General features: G+C 44.3%; 1 protein-coding gene across 2 annotated transcripts in view; it reads right to left on the bottom strand.

The window, feature by feature from the left end:
• Positions 1–300: 300 nt before the first annotated feature.
• C4H3orf70 (chromosome 4 C3orf70 homolog) overlaps positions 301–21,158 on the bottom strand; it is a 113,965-nt gene continuing 93,107 nt past the window's right edge. The window contains exons 2-3 of one of the 2 annotated variants that reach the window (XR_016393043.1): positions 6,974–7,997; positions 301–5,060 (exon numbers count right to left, since the gene is read on the bottom strand). Coding sequence is in view for 1 of the 2 variants with exons in the window: in XM_022570474.3 (XP_022426182.1) it covers positions 7,441–7,997 (557 nt within the window). In the remaining variant the exon portion in view is untranslated. Of the gene's footprint in view, positions 7,998–21,158 lie in introns of both variants that reach the window. The other variant, XM_022570474.3, reaches the window with a different exon arrangement.

The following is a 21,158-nucleotide window of genomic DNA, read 5'->3' as shown; positions in this document are numbered from 1 at the left end:
CTCCCAGTGACCTGTACAGAGATGCCCACTCTAGGCCCCATTCACCCAGGGCCTTGGGTTCCTCAGGAATCCCGAACCCCTGGCGTCCTCCCCATATTCAGTGCAGCTTCTAAATCATGCTAGTTACCTCTCAACATTCTAGATTCCCAGGAAAAACCAGCTCTGTGGATCCCTATGCACATCCCAGCCAGGCCTCAGGGAGCCCACCCTCCGGACACAGGGCAGAACCACCCCCCCACCCCGGGCCTTCCCAAGGGCTCCCGGCCTGACTGCATGGCCTCTGAGAGCACTGTTGTGGATACGCTGGGATGGCTCTTCCAGGTCCTCTGCTGATACATGGGTGTACCTACATCTGCTTGATGAAGTTTGGCATCACAGTTCATACAGGAAGATTCTAAACATGGGGGCAGAAACTCAGTCTAGTACATGAGGCCCTCGTGCCCTGGAATAGGCTGGCCCTGGGAGGCAAGCCTAAGGTGGGTGAGGATTGGTGCTACCACGGGAAGCAGCTGGTATCAAAGGCCCCACTTCAGTGAGGCTGGGAGCAGGAGGCTGCCGAGGCGGCTGACACCGAAAGTGCTAAGATCTGAGGCCAGTTCTCAAGAGAGTTCTTATATCCAGGGCTGCTCCTGAGCCAGAGGCAGCATCCGGGTCTCATCTGGGTCTCAAGCCAGACCGAGGACGAGGTCGAGCCAGGCTGGGCAGAATTCAGAGCACTTGACAGCAAGGGCAGCAGCAGGTGATGCCCGGAAGGCTGGGCTGTGGCTCCTGGATGCCCCCACCTAGAGCCACGGTTGGGGAGTGAGGACCGCAATGGATGGCCTCGGGGCCCCAGGTCTGGGGAGGAGAGAGAGGCAGGGGAGGGAGAGAGGCAGGGGAGGGCAGGTGTGACTGCAGCGGCTCAACAAGTGAGGGGGGAACACCGGCTGGACTTGGCATCAACAGAATTTTGGAGCTCTGGCCCTGCTACTTACCTGCCAATTAAGAGTGACTCACCTGCCTTTACTGTTGACTTAGCTCTTGGATGCTTCAGCCATAAACTCATGAAATTATCCTGTCCTGCCTGTCATGCAGAATTGCCGGGCTTGGCAGGTAAGGTGACACCTGGGGAAATGCCTGCTAAGTCCCCCTTCAGATGCTGTGGGGCTCCGAGGACCCACAATGCTGCACTTTCTGTCGTCACCTTACAAGTGACGCTCCAGATCTCCTTCTTGGGATAAATCCTCTGGGACTGTACACTAGGTGACAGGCTAGTTGTCAAAGAGAACTAAGATGTCCCACCAGAGCCCAAGCTTTCTGGTCTCCCACCTCCAAATTCACACACACGGTTTCAGACTGGGGACTGAGAAGGACAATGAGAAACAAATCCTCTCTTTTCTCCAACTCACTGACCCAAGACCCTTCCAGCCATGGTTGGAGGCCTGGACTGGGGTCAGTCCTTGGGGAGGCCGGGTGGTTCCAGGACACACAGTCTGCACCCCTCCCCCAAGTGGATGAGTGGGTGCAACGCTGCCCAGACTCGAAGACTCCCCACTTCCTCCCACAAACCTGCAGTGCCAGGCTCCACCCGAACTCACTTTCAAACAGCTTACAGGGTTTGTTTCTGGTTATAAAAGTAACACCAACTCATTTAGAAAACTCGGAAAATTCCAAAGAGCAAACAGAAAAACGCTGTTAATATCTAGGCATGTCTACCCTTACCTGCCCGGTTTCTGAGGAATTCCCGCTGGCTTCCAATTGCTCCTCCTGACCGTGCTGCAGCGAGCCTGAGTCCCGAGGTCCTGTCTCACCCCTTCATTCATCACAGAACTGGAGTGGGACACCAAGGGCTAAAGGCATTACCAATTCCCAGCGATAGAAATGTAGTAAGGATGAGATGCTACATTAAAGTTTATTGCAGAATAAAAGTGTGTGCAGTCAGCATCTGTAAGAGGCTACAATGAGATGCTTTCTACAACTTGGCAATACAATCATGTAGAGAGTTAAATTAGTAGAATGCACACTTCGTTAATGAGATGAGTTGTCTGCAGAAGTCACTTTAAAAGACAAGTTATCCTTTGTGAAGGCAGAAAGAGTTAGCCTAGACTCATGATTAAACATAGAAGAAGCAATGGCCAAATCAAACCACTGAGATACCTGCAGAAAGATGCTGAGCGCGTGCGGGCGCGTGTACGTGTTGGGGGGAGGTCCACATGGAGCACAGAAGGGGGAGGGAGGGAGAAGCCTGGTGGTGTCTGGGTGAGGGAGGCGTCTTCTTGGTCACGGACAGGAAGGGGGCACCCTCTGCTCTCCTCCCCACTCACTATTGGCCTCCTGGCTCAGCCTCCATGGCCCCTGAGGGTGGGAAGGGCTACAGGAGGACACAACGCAGGAAAAGGGCCGAGAGTATGAGCTCCACGGCCAAGGTGACAGTTCAAACATGACTCCCACTTACTTACAAGCTGTGCCACTCTGAACAAAAATGTTTTCTTTCTTGAGCCCTTTTCCTGATTTGTGAAGTGAGGATACTGAAGTCTCCTTCACAGGGCTGCTGTGAGGGATACTCAGAGAAAGCAGGAAGGCAGCCGTTGAGCTATCATTATTAATATAAACAATGATATTATTTCTATTACTGATAAGCAAATTTGTTTAGCACTCCCCATGAGGTTATTCAATAAAAGCCAACCCCAAAGCTACTCTTTTCTTGGTGTGAATATAAAAATTAAGCTCCTGGACCTGCCACGCTGAGGCTTGGACCCTCAGCCTTGGTGACCTAGTGACTGCACCCCCGAGGCTCAGCAGGGCAGCGGCCTCCCTGGATCCAACTTGCAGTCAGAACTGTCTTACATGGAATGTATGAACCGAACACATAGCTTGTAGCGTTGTGTGAAATAAATACCGTTTGTGGGGGAATGTAATTTTTACTTGTATAAACCTAATGCAGCCAACAAAAAAGTTCTTATTATAAAGGGTTCTGGGAATTATCAACAGTGGCGACCGTGAGTGTACAGTATGCATAATAATTACCTGCACTAAGGATTTGTAAAATTTAAATGGAATAATGATGTAAAACACTGATTTCCTAGCACAAAGTAAGCACTGGGTATAAATGTTTCCACATTTTGCAAATGGGGGCTTTTGTTTTTGTTAGGCTCACATTGTGTTATTACTTAAATCAGACAAACTCTCTAAAGTGGGGTGGAGGGGGAGGATATTCCAAAATTCAAAATATCGTATTTGTGCTGGTAAAAAAGAAAAAAATCACATTTATTTTACAAGGTAGTATTTTCCTGAAGTATTATACAGAGAGGAAAGTTGAGCTGTTTGTAGGAAAACAATATAATTTTAGGAAATTACACACGGATCAACATTGTGCTCAAAACTTTAAAACAGAGAGGTTTTAAAAAAATCACACAGTGCGTATTACAGGGTACGAACAGCCTTAAAAGTACACATGAACACGATGATATGGAAGCTCAGCATTAAAACTGCTACTGATGATTTGCTTTCAGACTTGTTCAGACTATTAAGAGAGCACTGCTTCAGCCTTAACGGAAAGAACTCAAAGCACGAACAGAAACGCAACCCTTTCCCAAGACAGTCAACTCTCAATTATCCATGACAACGAAAGGGAGCAGTGACATAAGAAATTTTTTAAGATAAATAATTCCAAACTTAGTTTTGAGAAGTGCCCCTGTACTTATGTTTGGATGTGAGAAGCACTGACATCCCTGGAATTGACAGCACTGATAAAGTGTGGAAACGTCCAACGGGAAGAGACACAATCGCACACAACAGAAAAGCCCCAAATACAACTGGCCTCCTTAATGTGCTCACACCTCCTCTGGAGAGGGGAGCGGGAAAGAAATCCCACGGAAACTTTGTTTTCCTCATGTAAAAATCCAAAACATATCAACAAGATTTTGCAAACAAGATGGAATAATCAAGTGTTGACTGTGTAAATATTATTTTAACTTGTGCTTTTTTTTCTGGCCTAGAAGTATTTATACCACCAAAAGTAGCTGGATGTTTTGACAGCTTTCCAAATTATCTGGTTGCATCCTATTGCCCGAGTAGAGAAATTTGCTTTAAAAGGAGTTTATGATCGCCCCAAAAGAACTTTGATGTTTCAAATAGGCCAGGAAGTAGAGATTAAGAAATAAAACCACCACTCAGATAAAATCAAATCCTAGATCAAATCCAGGAAAACAAACTTCATGGTTTTGTTCTGGTTTTGGTGATTTTATTTTCTGTTTCATTTTGTACTGTATTACCTTGAACTACAGGTCTTCCCCTTCCAGGAAAGCATCTGTTTTTCTTCAGGGTTTTCCTCAAATTTGCATTTCAGATCCTGAAAATACCTAGATTTGATTGTAAAGCTTCAGTTGTTAATGTACCAAACAGTTATAACGACAAAAGCATTTTAATTGCTTTGTCATTTCTCAGAAAAGTCACGAACATGTGTGAAACTTGAAAATTCTGGAAGAAATCTTGGTTAGATAAGAGAGCTAAATTCCACACAGCACTTATTTTGTATGTTCTACCTAACAGCTTTTACGCCAACTTTCAAAAAGTGGGAATAGTGCCAGTTTTTGATAAAAGCCCAAGAAAGCAGTTTTTCCACCCACACAGCCCAACTGTTTGCCCCAAATGAGCAAAGGTCCAAATGATAAAGCTTTCATATCTCTCAATGTACAAGTATTAATCAAAAACCTATTTAACATGACTGTGTTCTATGTCTATAGTACACACTGCAGTCTAAACATTTTCTAAAAGTGCCTATAAATATGCTTATACAAATGAGCAATACAGTATCAGGATTACAGAGCAATTCTTTCATATAATACAGAACAGAATAGGCCTAGAATTTAAGTTGAAACTACGTATTTTTATATCCTTATCAGTTGTTGTTGGAATGCAAGCATTAGAGAAACAATTCTCGTTCAATCATATATGATTTTCAGATAATTATTAACAGTGCTAGGACAAAAAAAAGAATTCTTGTCTGTGCTTAGTCAGAAAAGGCTACTTTGAGATCCAGGAGCATCTGATATTTAGAATCCTGTGGAACATCTCCAGTTCTATAAAATAGATAGAAGTGAATCTTAGTTTTTAATTATAAAGAGTTTGTGCAAATATTTAAAGTGATTATCAACAAGTCTTAAATCCAAAAATTCCATTAAAATCATGGCTAATCTGAATGGCAGTTCAGGAGTTTAAACAGGAACATAGGCAAAAGTCATAGATATTACCATATAAAGTGCCCAACCCTGACACAGCCAGCCTCAGAAACGTGGCCCTGTGCCCATGGATTCCCATGGCTCTGGAGACCTGGTGGTTGACTCCAATTAGATTAACGGATGGAGGAGAGAACTGATAGGAATGGGGCAGAGAAAGAGCGCCTCGTGTTCCTGCCCGGGGTTGCAACAAGCTCACCCAGAGTTAGGTGAAGACAGGACCCTGGCGCGAGTCGCCCTGGCTGCAGCTGGCCACTCAATCCTGGGCGGTGCTGAGAGCCCAGGGCAGGGCTCATCAGCTATCTGTCCCTAAGCCCCTCTCCGTACACCCTCCTCCGCCACCCTCTCCTGGGCCCCGCTGTACCTGGAGCTCTGCTCACCACCTTCTTGGTTTGACTTGTTAAGTCTTTACATTTCAATAGGTGGGAACTTTATGCTGGCTGCATTCTCATCCAGCACAGAAAGTGTTAACGAACACTGCTTTCAAAGGAATATGCACACTCTGCTTCCTAAACCCTATGGCTGCCTGGGGCACCTAAATCTAACAAACGCTTCTAGCCAGTCACGTGACTACACATACAACTAGGAAAGCAGGTTCTGCCTGGAGTGACTTTTGAAAGATGCCAAGGGGAGGCTTCAGGGAAGGACACAACAGGCCTCTTCTTAAAATACAAACTAATGTGACACAGAAGATATGTCATGAGATGATGCCATGAGCGCGCACTCATGGATAGTCAGGGTGTAGGAAGTATTTCTCTAGCTCCAACTTTGACAGTTCTGGTTTCATGTGGGCCATATTTTAAATTTCCTAGATTCTTAACTATGCCACACAGACGGTATATTTGGAGAAACAGCAGGTAACCGACTCACACGAGAACACCAGTTACTAATGGAGATTAGGAGCAGAATTCTGAAGAGAGCTAAATAAGAAAGAGTCACTATTTTATGTGTGCAGGAAAAGAGAATATTTACAACAGCCCATGAATATTACTGTTGTAAAGTGAATGAATATTACACAAAATATTTTCTCCTGACTTAGCAAACTATTTCAACTGTTTTTGCATTGGCATAAAAAATCCATGCATCATACTGAATTCTAATCCAGTTCTCACCTAAGCCATCCTAATGCTTCATACAACCAAATGAAGCAGAATTAAACAAACCTATTAGATTCATTCCTAATCCCTAAAGGACTGCTGTCTTTAGCACTTCCATGCTAACTAAAACTATGACTGACTTTTTTTCTTAAGACATCAGATGTGGCTGCCTCCTATATAACTCCTAAAAGTTTCCCCCAGACTTGAAGAACAATTTTAAAAAGCAGGGATATGTTGGGGAACCCACCCCAAGAGGCCAGTTCAAATGGTACAACATCCCCAGCTAGCCCAGGCCAAGTACATCTCTCCTTCCCCCGGGTTCCCAGGGCACTCTGGGTCCCATCACCTGCAGGAGTTACCTCACCTACTGGACTGTGGTCCCTTCCTGCCGGGAGTCAGGCCTTATTCACTCTGTATCCCTGAAGAGTGTAGGCACTCAGCTAAAGCTGGACTGAGCCTGAAACAGAGGTGGAATCTCTTCTGAAGTGAGGTCTAGCTCAGCCCCAGATAACGGAGGGATGTGCAGACACTGGCCATAACTAGGGACTGAGCTGGCCTCCAGTAACCTCCCAGAAGTAAGCCAGGACAGCACTGGCCCAGCCCCAGTGCAGGCGGTGGGGAGACGGGGAAAGGGACAGAATGGCATTAACCAGTGCACACCTTGAGGGGTCACGTGAACCACTTTCCACACGGGACTAGCAGGGTAGGGGTGCTCGTCAGCACGCCAAAAGGAACGCCAAAGAGTTGTTCTGCGAAGAACTGGCTCTTTATAAAATAGTGTCTCCTTCACTCCGGGCAGCTCCTCAACCTGATCCGTGGTGCTCTGTGATCATCACTTCATCACATCATTGCTTTCAAAGTTCCCAGTGAAATTAAGGCTGGGTCACAATTCATGACACCAGATGCTACATAAAAAGGAAGTCAAGATACAAAAGAAAACCATTTATAAGAAAAAAATGTCTTAATTATAAGACTAATTTAAAAGTGAAGCTAAATCAGCAGACCACTGAACTGGTATGGTTGTTAGAGAGGGGTAGAAAACATCGACTGCATTGGAAAAAGGATCCATTAGACAAAAGTACAAAAGCTCAGCATGGATCAGAGGACGTGGCTTCCTGCCTGGACGCTCACACGGTGGTTTCTATTGTTTCGATCACTTCCAGATCAGACTGCGAAGGGGAGAGAAGGGTGCACTCGTCTGGTTCCCAGCTGCTCTCTGGACTGTAATCTTCCTCTGAACTCAGTTCTGCTCCTCCTTCTGTGTCCTCATCACACGACTCCACATAGTGAGCCCCGACTGCATTGATCCCAGAGTCCTCAGAACTTGAGGGAGAAGAGCAGTGATCTATTTTTGGCGTATTGCTCTCTTTTGATATTAAGGCATCGTGTGCAGAGACCTCCTCGGGGCTAATTTTGTGGGAATGTGGCGCCGGCTGCTTCTGCACATAACACATCTTCCCATTAATACATTTAACCTGATAGTTGTCAATAAAGAGGTCTGAGATCATACAGTACCTGGGTGAATCAGGGGGGAGGGGAGGCTGGAAGACAGATGCGAATTTCAAAAAGTGTTCAGTGAGGGACACTGAGATCTGAATGGTGTTTGTGGGTTCCCAAGGCCTTGCGGGAATCTCAGTGCTTGGAAGCTGTTCCACAGGGGTCATCGGCTGATACACGTATTTGCCTGTGGGGAACACAAAAAGGCAGCTGAAATCTAAGAGTATTACACACACTACATTAAGGTAGCCATAATGGTTTCTCTCTGAGGACTCAGAATGTTTTAAAAAATATTTCAATAACATCTCAGAAGAAACTAATAATAGAATCGTTAAAAACTGTTATAATCAATTAAAAATACAACACGGTACCATAACATCATGGTGTTTTCATCTAAGAAACTCAACACACTTCACAAATCTTAATTTATATTTGAGTCTCTTTAATGCCTCTGGAATAGGGGGGCGGATACTATCATCCTTATTTTTCAGACAACTTGAAATGATTTACCCATCATACTAAAATAAAGAATGTCCACATTATAGTATGGTAAAAACATACTGTAAAATAGTATAATATACCATGAAATTGTAATTCCATTTTTATCTTTAATAATTATATGCTAATATAGACATTCAAAATTTATCATCAGGATTATGATAAGACTTTCACTCTTCAGGTTTCTATGTTTAATCAGGATACACATACACACACACATTTAATAGGTAATGGCCTATAGCATTGTCCTGGTCACCCTCAGTGGCCAGGGTCAGGTGCAGGGTGTGAAATGATCTCTTTCAAGACCCAAAGCTCATCAGTGGCCAAAGCAGGAGATGTTCTCCCTGACACCAATTCCACAAGCACAACCTTAGCCAAGCACAGGCACAGGCAGATGCAGGGGGGTGACCTGCCAGATGTTTCTAGAAAACCAAGAAGCTTATCCCCAAACCTTCCCTCTGCCTAAGTGTTTCTCACAGAGTTTATGTGGAAGTGAAACCTAACTGGATCTGTTCCTCCTCCTGCATCTCTTTGCTCATTCTCTTTTTCTTCACTCAACAGTTAACAAAGCCTCCCATGTACCAAGTGCTAAGAAAACAGATGGAGATGACAATTGCCCAGTCTGTAAGCCTAAAATGATTTAAAAATAGAAATCTGGAAAAAAAAAAAAAAAAAAAACCAACAACAACCACAAGTCCCAGAGACAGAAGCCACAAATGTAGGCACCATCTTGGGTTTATTCCTAACGTAGCTGATTTATCAATCAGTCCATACAGTATCTTCTGCACATATTTATGACACTGTTTTTTAACCTCAATGCTATTGCTATTTCAGATCAGATAATCCTTTGTTGAGGGGCTGTCCTATGCACTGCAGGATGTTTAGCAGCATCCTTGGCCTCTACCCACTAGATGCCAGTAGCACCTCCTCCCCAGGCTGACAATCAAAACATCTCCAGGGCTTCCCTGGTGGCGCAGTGGTTGAGAGTCCGCCTGCCGATGCAGGGGACACGGGTTCGTGCCCCGCTCTGGGAAGATCCCACATGCCGCGGAGCGGCTGGGCCCGTGAGCCATGGCCGCTGAGCCTGCGCGTCCAGAGCCTGTGCTCCGCAACGGGAGAGGCCACAACAGTGAGAGGCCCGCGTACCGCAAAAAAAAAAAACCAAAAAAACCAAAAACCAAAACAAAACATCTCCAGATGTTGTCACATATACCTGGAGGCAAAATCGCCCTCGCTGAGAACCACTGATTTATGACCTCCTCATGAGCATCTCTTTGCAGGCAAATCACCCACTGTGCTCTGCTCCCATCTGTTTTAGTTCTTAGTCAGATCGAAAATTCTAGGATAGGGATCACATTTGTAAGGAAAACTACCTTATATTTTTTAAATAAGTTCATTAAGCATGGACGAATAGCAATTTTATTTTATTTTATTTTTTTTTATTTTTGTGGTACGCGGGCCTCTCACTGTTGTGGCCTCTCCCGTTGCGGAGCACAGGCTCCGGACGCGCAGGCTCAACGGCCATGGCTCACGGGCCTAGGCGCTCCACGGCATGTGGGATCTTCCCGGACCGGGCACGAACCCGTGTCCCCTGCATAGGCAGGCGGACTCTCAACCACTGCACCACCAGGGAAGCCCGAATAGCAATTTTAGATCAGAAATGTGAACAGCAAACTGTGCCACAGACAGTGCAACATCTGATCTATTAAGATCAATCAAGCCTGCCTGTATTTTTTACCTGTTTCTTGACTCCTGTACAAAAAAGTAGGCTTAGATGCCACAATTTCTTTGTAACTAAATTACTCTAAAAATACACTCAGCTTCATTCTGGAGTGAGGGAATTCCCCTGGCAGTCCAGCGTCAGAATTCGCACTCTCATTGCCAAGGGCCCGGGTTCAATCCCTGGTCTGGGAACTAAGATCCCACATGCCACGCGGCACGGCTAAGAAAAGAAATCATTCTGGAGTAAAACTGTTAAGCCTTTGGGGTCCCAGGTCTGCTTCCAAGCCTGAACATATTTCACACAAACCTTATGGTCTAACAAAAATACAAGCAAGAACTGTCATGCCTGCCTGGGAAATTGTTTAAAATATATTGGATTGGCCAAAAAGTTCATTCAGTTTTAAGTAAAAATAAAAGACATTTTTCATTTTCACGAAGAACTGTATTGAACAACATATTCACTAACCGATCCAACTTTTTGGCCAACCCAGTACCAGGTATCTTCAATTCTGTTATCTGTAAAGGAAGGGATTACTCCTTGTCAGGCAAAGTTCAAGTCAGGCAAGTTCTAATGGCTTGGTAGGAACCCTGCATCCAAGGAGAGGGGCAAAAAAGGCAGACTTTCAAGCCTCCCCTCTGATCTGTCAGCCCCAGGATTAGAGAAAGATGAGTCTGGGCAGGGGACAGAAAAGGGACTGGGAGAATTTAGGGGACTCTACTCCCTTCTGTCCACAGAGTGGTGAATAAAACATCTGGAACGGAGGTTTGGTCTTTTCTTGGGTGGTAGCCTAGTGGTTACTGGGTTCAGGAGGCTATGGATGGCAGGCACTCATGAAATGCTTGTCGCGATGCTGATTAAGCTCATTCTGGCCCAAGTTAACCTATGGTTTACTTACCCACTGGTCACCGCATAAGAGGTTCCTGAGACCCAGAGGGCTCAGCGCTTTATCTAGTCCAAAGGTGGAGAGGATCCTGCAGCCTGACTTTGGGCCTTCTCTGACCAGCCTCTCCTACTCTCACCTAACCCCCCTTGCTGCACCCACCCCCTTACCCGCCTTTGTGCTTCTTCAAAATTTGCTTTTTCTCTTCTTCTCAGTTGTTCTACCTCTTACTTTCCTCTCTCCTCCAAAGCACCATTTTTATTTCTTGAAGTGTGGTGAAAGTAAGAGAAATGCAGCTTGGAGAGAAAGGTATGTTGCATTCCAGATTACATTTTCTTCTACCAGTTACACCTATTAAACATGCTATTCAGAGCTGGAGTGACAGCCTGTTATCTGGTGATACTGAGATACAGATGCAAAGAGGAAGGCAGGGAAGAGAAAAGTAATAAAGATGGCCAGATGAGAAACACAGCTGAGTAAACATCTTTTAAATATCAATGATTATATAATACTATATTGTTTGATTTGCTCATAAGCATATAAATTATAAAACAAACTTATATCAAGGATTTAGTTTTGTAAAGAGTCCAGAGGGGGGACTTCCCTGGGGGTGCAGTGGTTAAGAATCCGCCTGCCAATGCACGGACATGGGTTCGAGCCCTGGTCCGGGAAGATCCCACATGCCACGGAGCAACTAAGCCCATGCACCACAACTACTGAGCCTGCGCTCTAGAGCCTGCGCTCTAGAGCCTGCAAACCACAACTACTGAGCCCACGTGCCACAACTACTGAAGCCTGCACGCCTAGAGCCTGTGCTCTGCAACAAGAGAAGCCACCACAATGAGAAGCTGGCACACCGCAACAAAGAGTAGCCCCCGCTCGTTGCAACTAGAGAAAGCCTGCGCGCAGCAACAAAGACCCAACGCAGCCAAAAATAAATAAATTTAAAATAAATTAATTAAAAATGTGGTGTTCGTCTAGGTTTCCCCACTGTAAAGTTAGTATTTTTCTCTCTATAATATTAAGTATCTTGTGAAGAGATATTTTGAGAGTATGCAAATACCCTGTTTCTCATCATACCGCCATCTAATTTTAGCATGCACAGGTGGATGTGGTCTGCAACAATCACTACTGTGGTATTTGCCAAATAGTGATTTTCTATTTACATCATTCCTTCTATATTTATTAATTAGAATTCTATCTAAGCAGGAGCTGCTCCTTCTCCCTCATTTATTTATGTATTCAATTATTTACCGATAGAAGCATGGACTCATATTTATTTTATTCTAGGGATTGTAATCCTTTACTACCATTCTTTATTTTGTTGCTCAAATTGTCCCAGACTTAGCTCTTGGGAGCTCCTTTAAGTTACCCCTGTGTCATTTCAACATGCCCCATATTTTTGTGACGACTTCCTCACGTTCTGGCGTCATAAGAAGTTACTGGCTTATCCTGTACTTCCCCTGCCCCAGTCCAGGAATCAGCCATTTCTCCAAGGAGCCCTAGCTCCTTTCTTACGAACTTACACATTCTTAAGCTTATTCTCAAAATACTCCTGTGAAGTAGAATCTTAGTTTGCGAATGACTCATTCAGCCACTCACAAAATTCATCCATACGAAAGTGAAGACTACACCTCATTACACTACTTAACACCCATTTTAAAAAATAATATAAAAATTAAAAATAAACTTCGCAAGCGCATTAATTTATATGGAATCTTTTTCAAGGGAGCTCAAATCACATTCTCAATAATGAAACTGACTAATCACAATAGGTTTTTGTGATCACTAAGTGAAAAATAAATTTCATATATTCATGTTTCTTTTCAGGAAAGCCGGTTCAACACTACAGGTATTTCTCAACTAAAGGCCAATCAAAACCACTAAATAAGTAACTTAAACTATTCTTTTAAAGTCTTGGTTCATAATTTTCTGATCGTTCTTCCCTATGGTGTTTAGCAACAATATGTAGTACATACTGTTTTTTTGTTTTTGTTTTTTAACATCTTTATTGGAGTATAATTGCTTTACAATGGTGTGTTAGTTTCTGCTGTATAACAAAGTGAATCAGCTATACATATACATATATCCCCATATCCCCTCCCTCTTACGTCTCCCTCCCACCCTCCCTATCCCACCCCTCTAGGTGGTCACAAAGCACTGAGCTGATCTCCCTGTGCTATGTGGCTGCTTCCCACTAGCTATCTATTTTACGTTTGGTAGTGTATATATGTCCATGCCACTCTCTCACTTTGTCCCAGCTTACCCTTCCCCCTCCCCGTGTCCTCAAGTCCATTCTCTAGTAGGTCTATGCAGATCTACATACTGTTTTCACCATGCCTCAATGAGACACTAAAACAGATTTTTGTTTTCATCCTGGTGGAAAGAAGGAAGGGACAGAGGGAGAGAGGGGAGACTTAATTACTTTCTCAAGCTCATGTAAGGCAGAGGTCAGTTCTAGAGCCCAAGCCCTGTGACATCCTATGTTCTTTCTTCATGAAAATACTCATTACTTAATTAATAAGATTTATCTAATGCTCGTATTAGTTTACACTGTCATTCTCTGCCATTAATTTCAGCTAATATTCCAATCGGTATTACAGTTGTACATATATAGTAGATACATTCCCTAGTAGGAGTTTCTTTCTTTTGGTTGTAGAGCACAAAGGGAAGGCGGGCGGGGACTAACGTAGAAAATGATTTATGTGGCCCCTTAAGCTACTGCATGCACTTTGTTAAACTAGTTTTTAGGATCAGTTGTGCATTTTGATTTTTAAAAAAGATCCTCTGGAGGGGAATGAGCTTTTTGCTTTTACAGATAGTTTTATGACTGTTAAATGTGTGTCCCCTTGACACATGAACTACACTGCTCTCAGGGAATGCAAAGTTATCTTAAAATTAGCCTAAGCAAAATATAATTAAAAAGGTAAATCTACTGAAAAACCTGAGTGGCCTAAGGGAAACTGCATGCACAGTTCAGTTCTTTGATTTTATATACTGAATCACAAGTATGCTTATTTTAGTCCCAAGGGCATTCATTATATTGAAAATAATATTAAATATTCTTATTCAGCTATTTCTGCAATGTACATTATTTACTTAGTTGAGTAGCATATCACAAACTAAAAGCAAAAGAACCTAACATTTATTATAACCAATATTTTTTGTGGCCTTACCCTCTACCACCCTGCTCCACTGGCAGTAATATACGAATATTTTTGTACTTCAATCTATGAGAACAATAAAGTTCATACATTGCTCAATATATTGAAGTCCCCAATCAGAAATTTATGCAAGATGCTAATTTCTTCATTTTTCAAATCGTGTAACCTTTAGTGAGGAGGAACATATTAATGTAAAGCAAAACCCCAGTGAGACAGAGCACCAGAGCATGGTTTATTTACTCAGTTAACAAATATTTATTGACTATTTACCATGTTTATACTACTAAATCAGATGCTGTGGGGAAATAAAAAGTACAATGTGTAGTCATGCTTCAAGGGGCTTCCAGTCAAACTGCAGGGAGAAGATAAAAAATAAAGTAAAAATAAAACACCAGTTGAGCAAAACTGTAAATATACAAAAGGGCGTTCACCAAGCAGCGGAACAGGATTCCAGGCTTCACTGAAGGACTGTACCTGGCTGTTAAAAGACACACACCTGTGGAGTGGCAAGCGGAACTGCTCCAGGCCAGTTCCAGAGCCAGAATGTGTCAGCAGGCATGTGGGGTTCACAGAGTCGACCAAGAGAGCAAAGGAGGATAAGGTTTGTGAGGAAGACAGAGGCTAGACGGGGCTTAGAATAAAAGGCCAAAGTGTTCGTGTTTTGCTAACAATGGGGACCAGTGCAGATTACTGAGGAGGCAAGTAATAACAATAAAAGACGGATTTCAGAGAATTTAGTCTGGTAAAGATGTGCAGAGGGACTGGAAAGAGAAGAGATGTGGGTTAAGGGGAGGCTATTACAGGGTTTCAAGCATGACATTCTGACCCGACTCAAGTCACCTGGGTCAGTAGAGGAAGGAACACAAGAGACATTCCCACGAAGGTGGCAGATCCTGGGGGTTCAGGGCAAGGACTGGGGCTACGTACTGGCTGTCCAACCTTTATCAAATTAACAGTCCCATGCTTTCCATTTCCTCAGGGTAAAGTGGTCAGTGCTCTCTATCTTTTAAAGCACTGACTCAATGCCTGGCACATTGTATAATTCTATTATTGGTGTTGCTTACAGAAGACACCTGCAGGTCTCCAAGCCCCTCTAGAGGCTTCCCAGCTTTGCCTTTCTACTCACTTCCATTTCTATATGCTCCTCTCATGGGATGGGCACAGATAAAGCTGGTCTAAAGCACAAATCAGACTTTGACAATCAAGCTTCCACCCTCTCCCAGTTGGTTTTACACTCAGATCTGGAGTTAAGTCAAACTGGTAAGAGGGTGAATGGAGGAGGTGGAAGAAGTACCATGGAGCAGCCTCTGTGCAGGGCAGGAGCCCTCACCAACAGACCTCTACAGTCTGCACTGCTCTGGGCCACAATTTTGACACCCTGAAGTAGGGCAGCCAGTACAGTGAGGGCTGCCTTAAAAATAACATTTCTAAAAGTTCCATAAACCAACGAGAGAGAGAAGCTGTTCACCACATTTACCAAGTTAGAGTAGCCAATGTGAAGAGAGACATGATGAAGGCTCTATCCTTTTTTAAACCATGTTTATTCCTACCTGAAGCCAAGTCTTCTGGTTTGAGGGACAGATACATGTAAAAAAAAATTTTTTGTGTATTTTAATAAGTAACTACCACTGAAAAACTAGGGGTAAAGAGAAGTGTAAAATGCATCCCTCTTACGACCCAATTTGGGTCACACAAACATCTGTAAGCACCACAAGAAGAAAGAGAAGTATTAAGTTGTGGGGTATACACTATATAAGGCACAGGAGCCCAGAAAAAGTGAGGGCTGGAAGGGCTAAGAAGAGGCTCCCAAGAAACGGATATAAACTTAAGAAGGGCTAGGACCTGGACAAAAGAAAGTAAAGTGGCAGGCTTTATGCAAAATCCAGAGGCGGAAGTAGTGTGGGCTGTCTCAGGGGCAGTGGGGTAAACAGCCTTACTGGAACAGAGGGTCTCCTGCCACGAAACCAGTCTCATCACAGATAATCTAGAAAGAGAGCAAAACCCTTCCCTTGCCTAAGGAGACTGGATACCATAAGAGCCACTCTGCTGAATAAACTGGCACAATGGAACTCCTTGAACTTGTAGACACAGACAATTCCAGTTGGGAAAGAGCCCCTTGTAGGGCCAGAGAGTTCAGAAACATCCAATAGGTAAGTCTGGCTAAAACAGGCCATAGTAAAAAAGGAAAAAAAAAAAAAAAAAAGGCAGAGAATGAGAACCCTCTTAGGCTTTCCAGTTCCTTTTAGGGGGCCAAATAAGGGTTTCATGGAGCGAATATCTCCACCTCTTTATCCTTAATCTCAGAAGTCCTACTTATCCACCGGGAGCTGTTCTATAGAGTTGGTTTTAATACAGTAATTGGTTAAAAAAGGGATGGCTGAGGGAGTCTTCTAAGGATGGTTGACTGAGGATGAGATGAAGCATGAAAAACCGTATGTTCAGAAAAAAGAGGAGGGCTGCTGACAGGGCACACGGAGACTCAACCACTGTGTATTAAGTACCTGCTCTTTGCAGCACAGGAAAACATTGGGAGAGAAGCCTGATGGAGGGGAAGAGGCATAAGTGAAAAGTGGCTGATTATGGATCACTGCAAGGTAAGGAAAGCTGTATGAGTGCCACCCCTTTTTTGTCTGAAGATGGATGACAATGATGATAGTCATTACCTTTGATTTCTTTATAAGAAGCCTTGACCTTATTGGCATTTTATTAAACCATCTCAGCCTCCTACCTTCCTCTGCAAAAATCATTAGTGGATGGGCTGAGTTACCAGACTAGCCAACAGATTTCTAAAACTTCAATTAGAAAAAATTTGAGAACAAAGAAACTCCCTATGGGAGGCAGCACAAGTGGAGACGGAGAACATGAAGACTCTGGCGCAGTTTTCTGCCATTCCACTAACACACAGCTGTGTAGTTCTACAGATCCCAAATAAGTTACTAGCAGCCATTAATCCAATGGGCAGATAATCGTGACAGTCTAAAACTAAGGGAAGTAGTACAAGACATCTGTCACATTCATCTATTGATCTGGGAATAAAAAGTTCAGAAAATTCCCAAGAAAAGGATGCTAACCAGTCAACCTGATCTAAGAAAATTAAGATCTTAAACCACCTGTGCTTTTCACAGGGGCTCAGTAGATATTTACTGAAATAAAACAATACATTTTTTTTGTTAAAGGTTATTTTTGTAAGGAACATGTCTGTGTTTAGTCAAGAACCTCATTTTTAAATTTATACAAACCAGTATGGCATTCTGGAGCTTTATTTTTTTATTAATCAGTCACAACAATAATAAAACACATTCTAAGTATCAATGAGATATAATTTAAAATCAAATTATTAACATTTATATACAAAAATTTATATTTCCCAATGGAATGAAAGAAAATATATTCACCATGTTTTTTCTTTAATCAGTTGTTATAATTACCTCTCATTTCTCTTGGACCTGTGATTAGGCCAGCCAACTTTAAAATCAGTGCCACTGGGGAAATCCAGAGTTAGGGGTAAGAACTTACAAATTTACTACTTACAGCTAAATAGCATCTTTACTTAACTATTCACTTAACTACTCTTGAATGGGGACAAGGAGGCTCAGATGATGGCACCAAAACTCAACCTGGAGATCTGTTCTTAGACAACCTCTCTTCATCATAATAGCTGGGTTGTAAAATATATGGAGAAAGTCACTTCACAGCTGACACTAAGCAGTAAAGAGGAAAAAGGGGCCCAGATTATTATGAGATTATAAATGTGCTAGTATCAACTAATGCCTCTCAACTCCAAATTTTCTTTTCAATATATGTTCAGCCACAGTGAACAGAATTCCTTTAAACATTTTTCTTCTACACTGAGCAAGATGCTAAATTTCTCAGTAGAGAGCACTAGAGGGACACTACAGGAGGAAGGGGCTCTCATGTTTGCTGCACACAGGCTGGGGTGCGGGGGAATGAAATCTGCTGGAGGTCTGCCCCAGCCGTGAACCCAGAATGTACAGTTCCTTGGCAACCTTGCAGTTTTGGCCTGGCCTGATGATAGCCTTCCCATGGCCCTCTCCATGTGCAAACCAGCGTTCTGAAGGCCTTCTGCCTACATCATTCCCTCCTGCCTACCCAAGCCTATGCCACCTTTGCATACCCACGCCCTGAACTGCTCATTGCCCATGCCTTCCTGGCACTCCAAAGGGCCGCTTCCTGCTTGCCCAGCAAATTCAAAACAGTACAGCCTGGGCAAAGAGGCAAGGTTCTCTGCTATTCTGTGGGCTGAACTACACTTTCTCCAACAAGTTTTGAACCCCAGTCTTGGGGAGGCGGAATTCCTTGCACCTTTGTCCTTCCTGGGTATATATACTCCCTCAGCTCAAAGGAAATACACAGAGTTTCCTTATATCCTTTGGTCACTTATTTCTTAGAGTTTTACAATTCTTTCTTTTTCTTTCTTTTTTCTCTTTCTTTTTTTTCCTTTCCTTTCTTTCTCTCTTTCTCTCTCTCCCTCTCTCTCTTTCCTTTCTTTCTTTTCTCTCTCTCCCTCTCTCTCTCTTTCCTTTCTTTCTCTCTTTCTTTTCTCTCTCTCTCTCTCTCCCTCCCTCCCTCTCTCTCTTTCTTTCTTTCTGTCTTTATTTATTTATTTTCCCTGCATTGGGTCTTTGTTGCTGCACACGGGCTTTCTCTAGTTGCGGCGAGCGGGGACTACTCTTCCTTGCAGTGTGAGGGTTTCTCATTGCAGTAGCTTCTCTTGTTGCAGAGCACACGCTCTAGGAACGCGGGCTTCCGTAGTTGCAGCACACAGGCTCAGCAGTTGTGGCTCGTGGGTTCCAGAGCGCAGGCTCAGTAATTGTGGCGCACAGGCTAAGCTGCTCTGCGGCATGTGGGATCTTCCCAGAACAGGGCTCAAAACTGTGTCCCCTGCATTGGCAGGTGGATTCTTAACCACTGCACCACCAGGAAAGTCCAACAATTCCTTATATTAAACTTCCCCTGTGTAATCTACTACATGGTTTCCATCTACTGATTGGATGTAAATTGATTCAATGACCAAGGTCAAAGTGTGGGATTTCCTGTAGGACAGGGGTCTCCAACCCCCGGGCCATGGGGGAACCAGGCCACACAGCAGGAGGTGAGCGGCTGGCGAGCAAGCGAAGCTTCATCTGCCGCTCCTCATGGCTCGCGTTACTGCCTGAACCTTCCCTCCCACCCCCGTCCATGGAAAAACAGTCTTCCACAAAACCGGTCCCTGATGCCAAAAAGGTTGGGGACCACTGCTGTAGGTGGTACTGCCTGTCTACTGAGAATGCTTTAATATAAGTATAGTATTAAAAAATTAAGTAGTTTATATATTTGGAGCCTAGACTAAGACATTAAATCTTATGTATTAAAATATTAATCCTTTAGATGTTTAAAACTGGACAAACTGATAAACAATTAAGTTTAATATTAACAGAGAACAATTTTAGAAGAATGCATTCTAAAACTTATTTTTAAAAGAATATTGTTCGAGGGAGACCATCAAGATGGCAGAGGAGTAAGACGTGGAGATCACCTTCCTCCCCACAAATGAATCAAAAATACATCAACATGTGGAACGACTCCTACAGAACGCCTACCAACACTGGCAGAAGACCTCAGACTTCCCAAAAGGCAAGAAACTCCCCACGTACCTGGGTAGGGCAAAAGAAAAAAGAAAAATCAGAGACAAAAGAATAGGGAGGGGATCTGCTCCTCTGGGAGGGAGCTGTGAAGGAGGAAAAGTTTCCACACACTAGGAAGCCCCTTCACTGGCGGAGACAGGGGTGGCAGAGGGGAAGCTCTGGAGCCACAGAGCAGAGCCCAGCAACAGGGGTGCAGACGGCAAAGCGGAGAGATTCCCACATAGAGGATGGGTGCCGACAGCACTCACCAGCCTGAGAGGCTTGTCTGCTCACCCACTGGGACGGGTGGGGGTTCGGAGCTGAGGCTGGGGCTTTGGAGGTCAGACACCAGGGAAAGGACTGGGGTTGGCTGCATGAACACAGTCTGAAGGGGGCTAATGCACCACAGCTAGCCAGGAGGGAGTCCAGGGAAAAGTCTGGACCTGCCTAAGAGGCAAGAGACCATTGTTTCGGGGTACGTGAGGAGAGGAGATTCAGAGCACCACCTAAACAAGCTCCAGAGACGGGGGCAAGCCATGCCTATCAGCTCAGACCCCAGAGACAGGCGTGAAATGCTAAGGGTGCTGCTGCAGCCACCATGAACCCTGTGTGCAAGCACAGGTGACTACGTACACACCCCTCCCGGGAGCCTGTGCAGCTCGCCACTGTCAGGGTCCCAAGATCCAGGGACAACTTCCCGGGAGAACACACAGCACGCCTCAGGCTGTTGCAATGTCATGCCAGCCTCTGCCATTGCAGGCTCACCCTGCATTCCAATTATGACTACCATACCCCTGCCTCTCCCCGGCCTGGGTGAGCCAGACCCCTAATCATCCACTGCTTTAACCCCGTCCTGTCTGGGCGGGGGGCACAGATGCCTGAGGGCGACCTACACGCAGAGGCGGGGCTAAAACCAAAGCTGAGCCCCAGGAGCTGTGCAAAAGAAGAGAAAGGGAAATCTCTCCATGCAGCCGCAGGAGCAGCAGATTAAATCCCCACAATCAACTTGATGAACCCTGCATCTGTGGAATACCTGAATAGACAAGGAATCTTCCCAAAATTGAGGGGGTGGACTTTGTAAGCAACTGTAGACTTGGGGTTTGCTTTCTGCATCTGATTTGTTTCTGATAATTATGTTTATCTTAGTTTACTTTTTAGTGCTTGCTATCATTGGTGGATTCGTTTTTTGTTTTTTTTTTTTTTTTAGCGGTACGCAGGCCTCTCACTGTTGCGGCCCCTCCTGTCGCGGAGCACAGGCTCCGGACGCGCAGGCTCAGCGGCCAGGGCTCATGGGCCCAGCTGCTCCGCGGCATGTGGGATCTTCCCGGACCGGGGCACGAACCCGTGTCCCCTGCATTGGCAGGTGGACTCTCAACCACTGCGCCACCAGGGAAGCCCCTTTTTAAAATTTTTTACAATTTTTTTTTCTCTCTTTGTGATTGTGTATGCGTATGTTTCT

The sequence above is a fragment of the Delphinapterus leucas genome, chromosome 4 (assembly GCF_059928025.1).
Source record: "Delphinapterus leucas isolate spDelLeu-1000000601 "Yukka" chromosome 4, BTC_Dleu_Yukka2, whole genome shotgun sequence".
Lineage (NCBI taxonomy): Eukaryota > Metazoa > Chordata > Mammalia > Artiodactyla > Monodontidae > Delphinapterus > Delphinapterus leucas.
The sequence above is the reverse complement of the archived record's forward strand: the minus strand, read 5'-3'. Positions and strand labels throughout refer to the sequence as shown.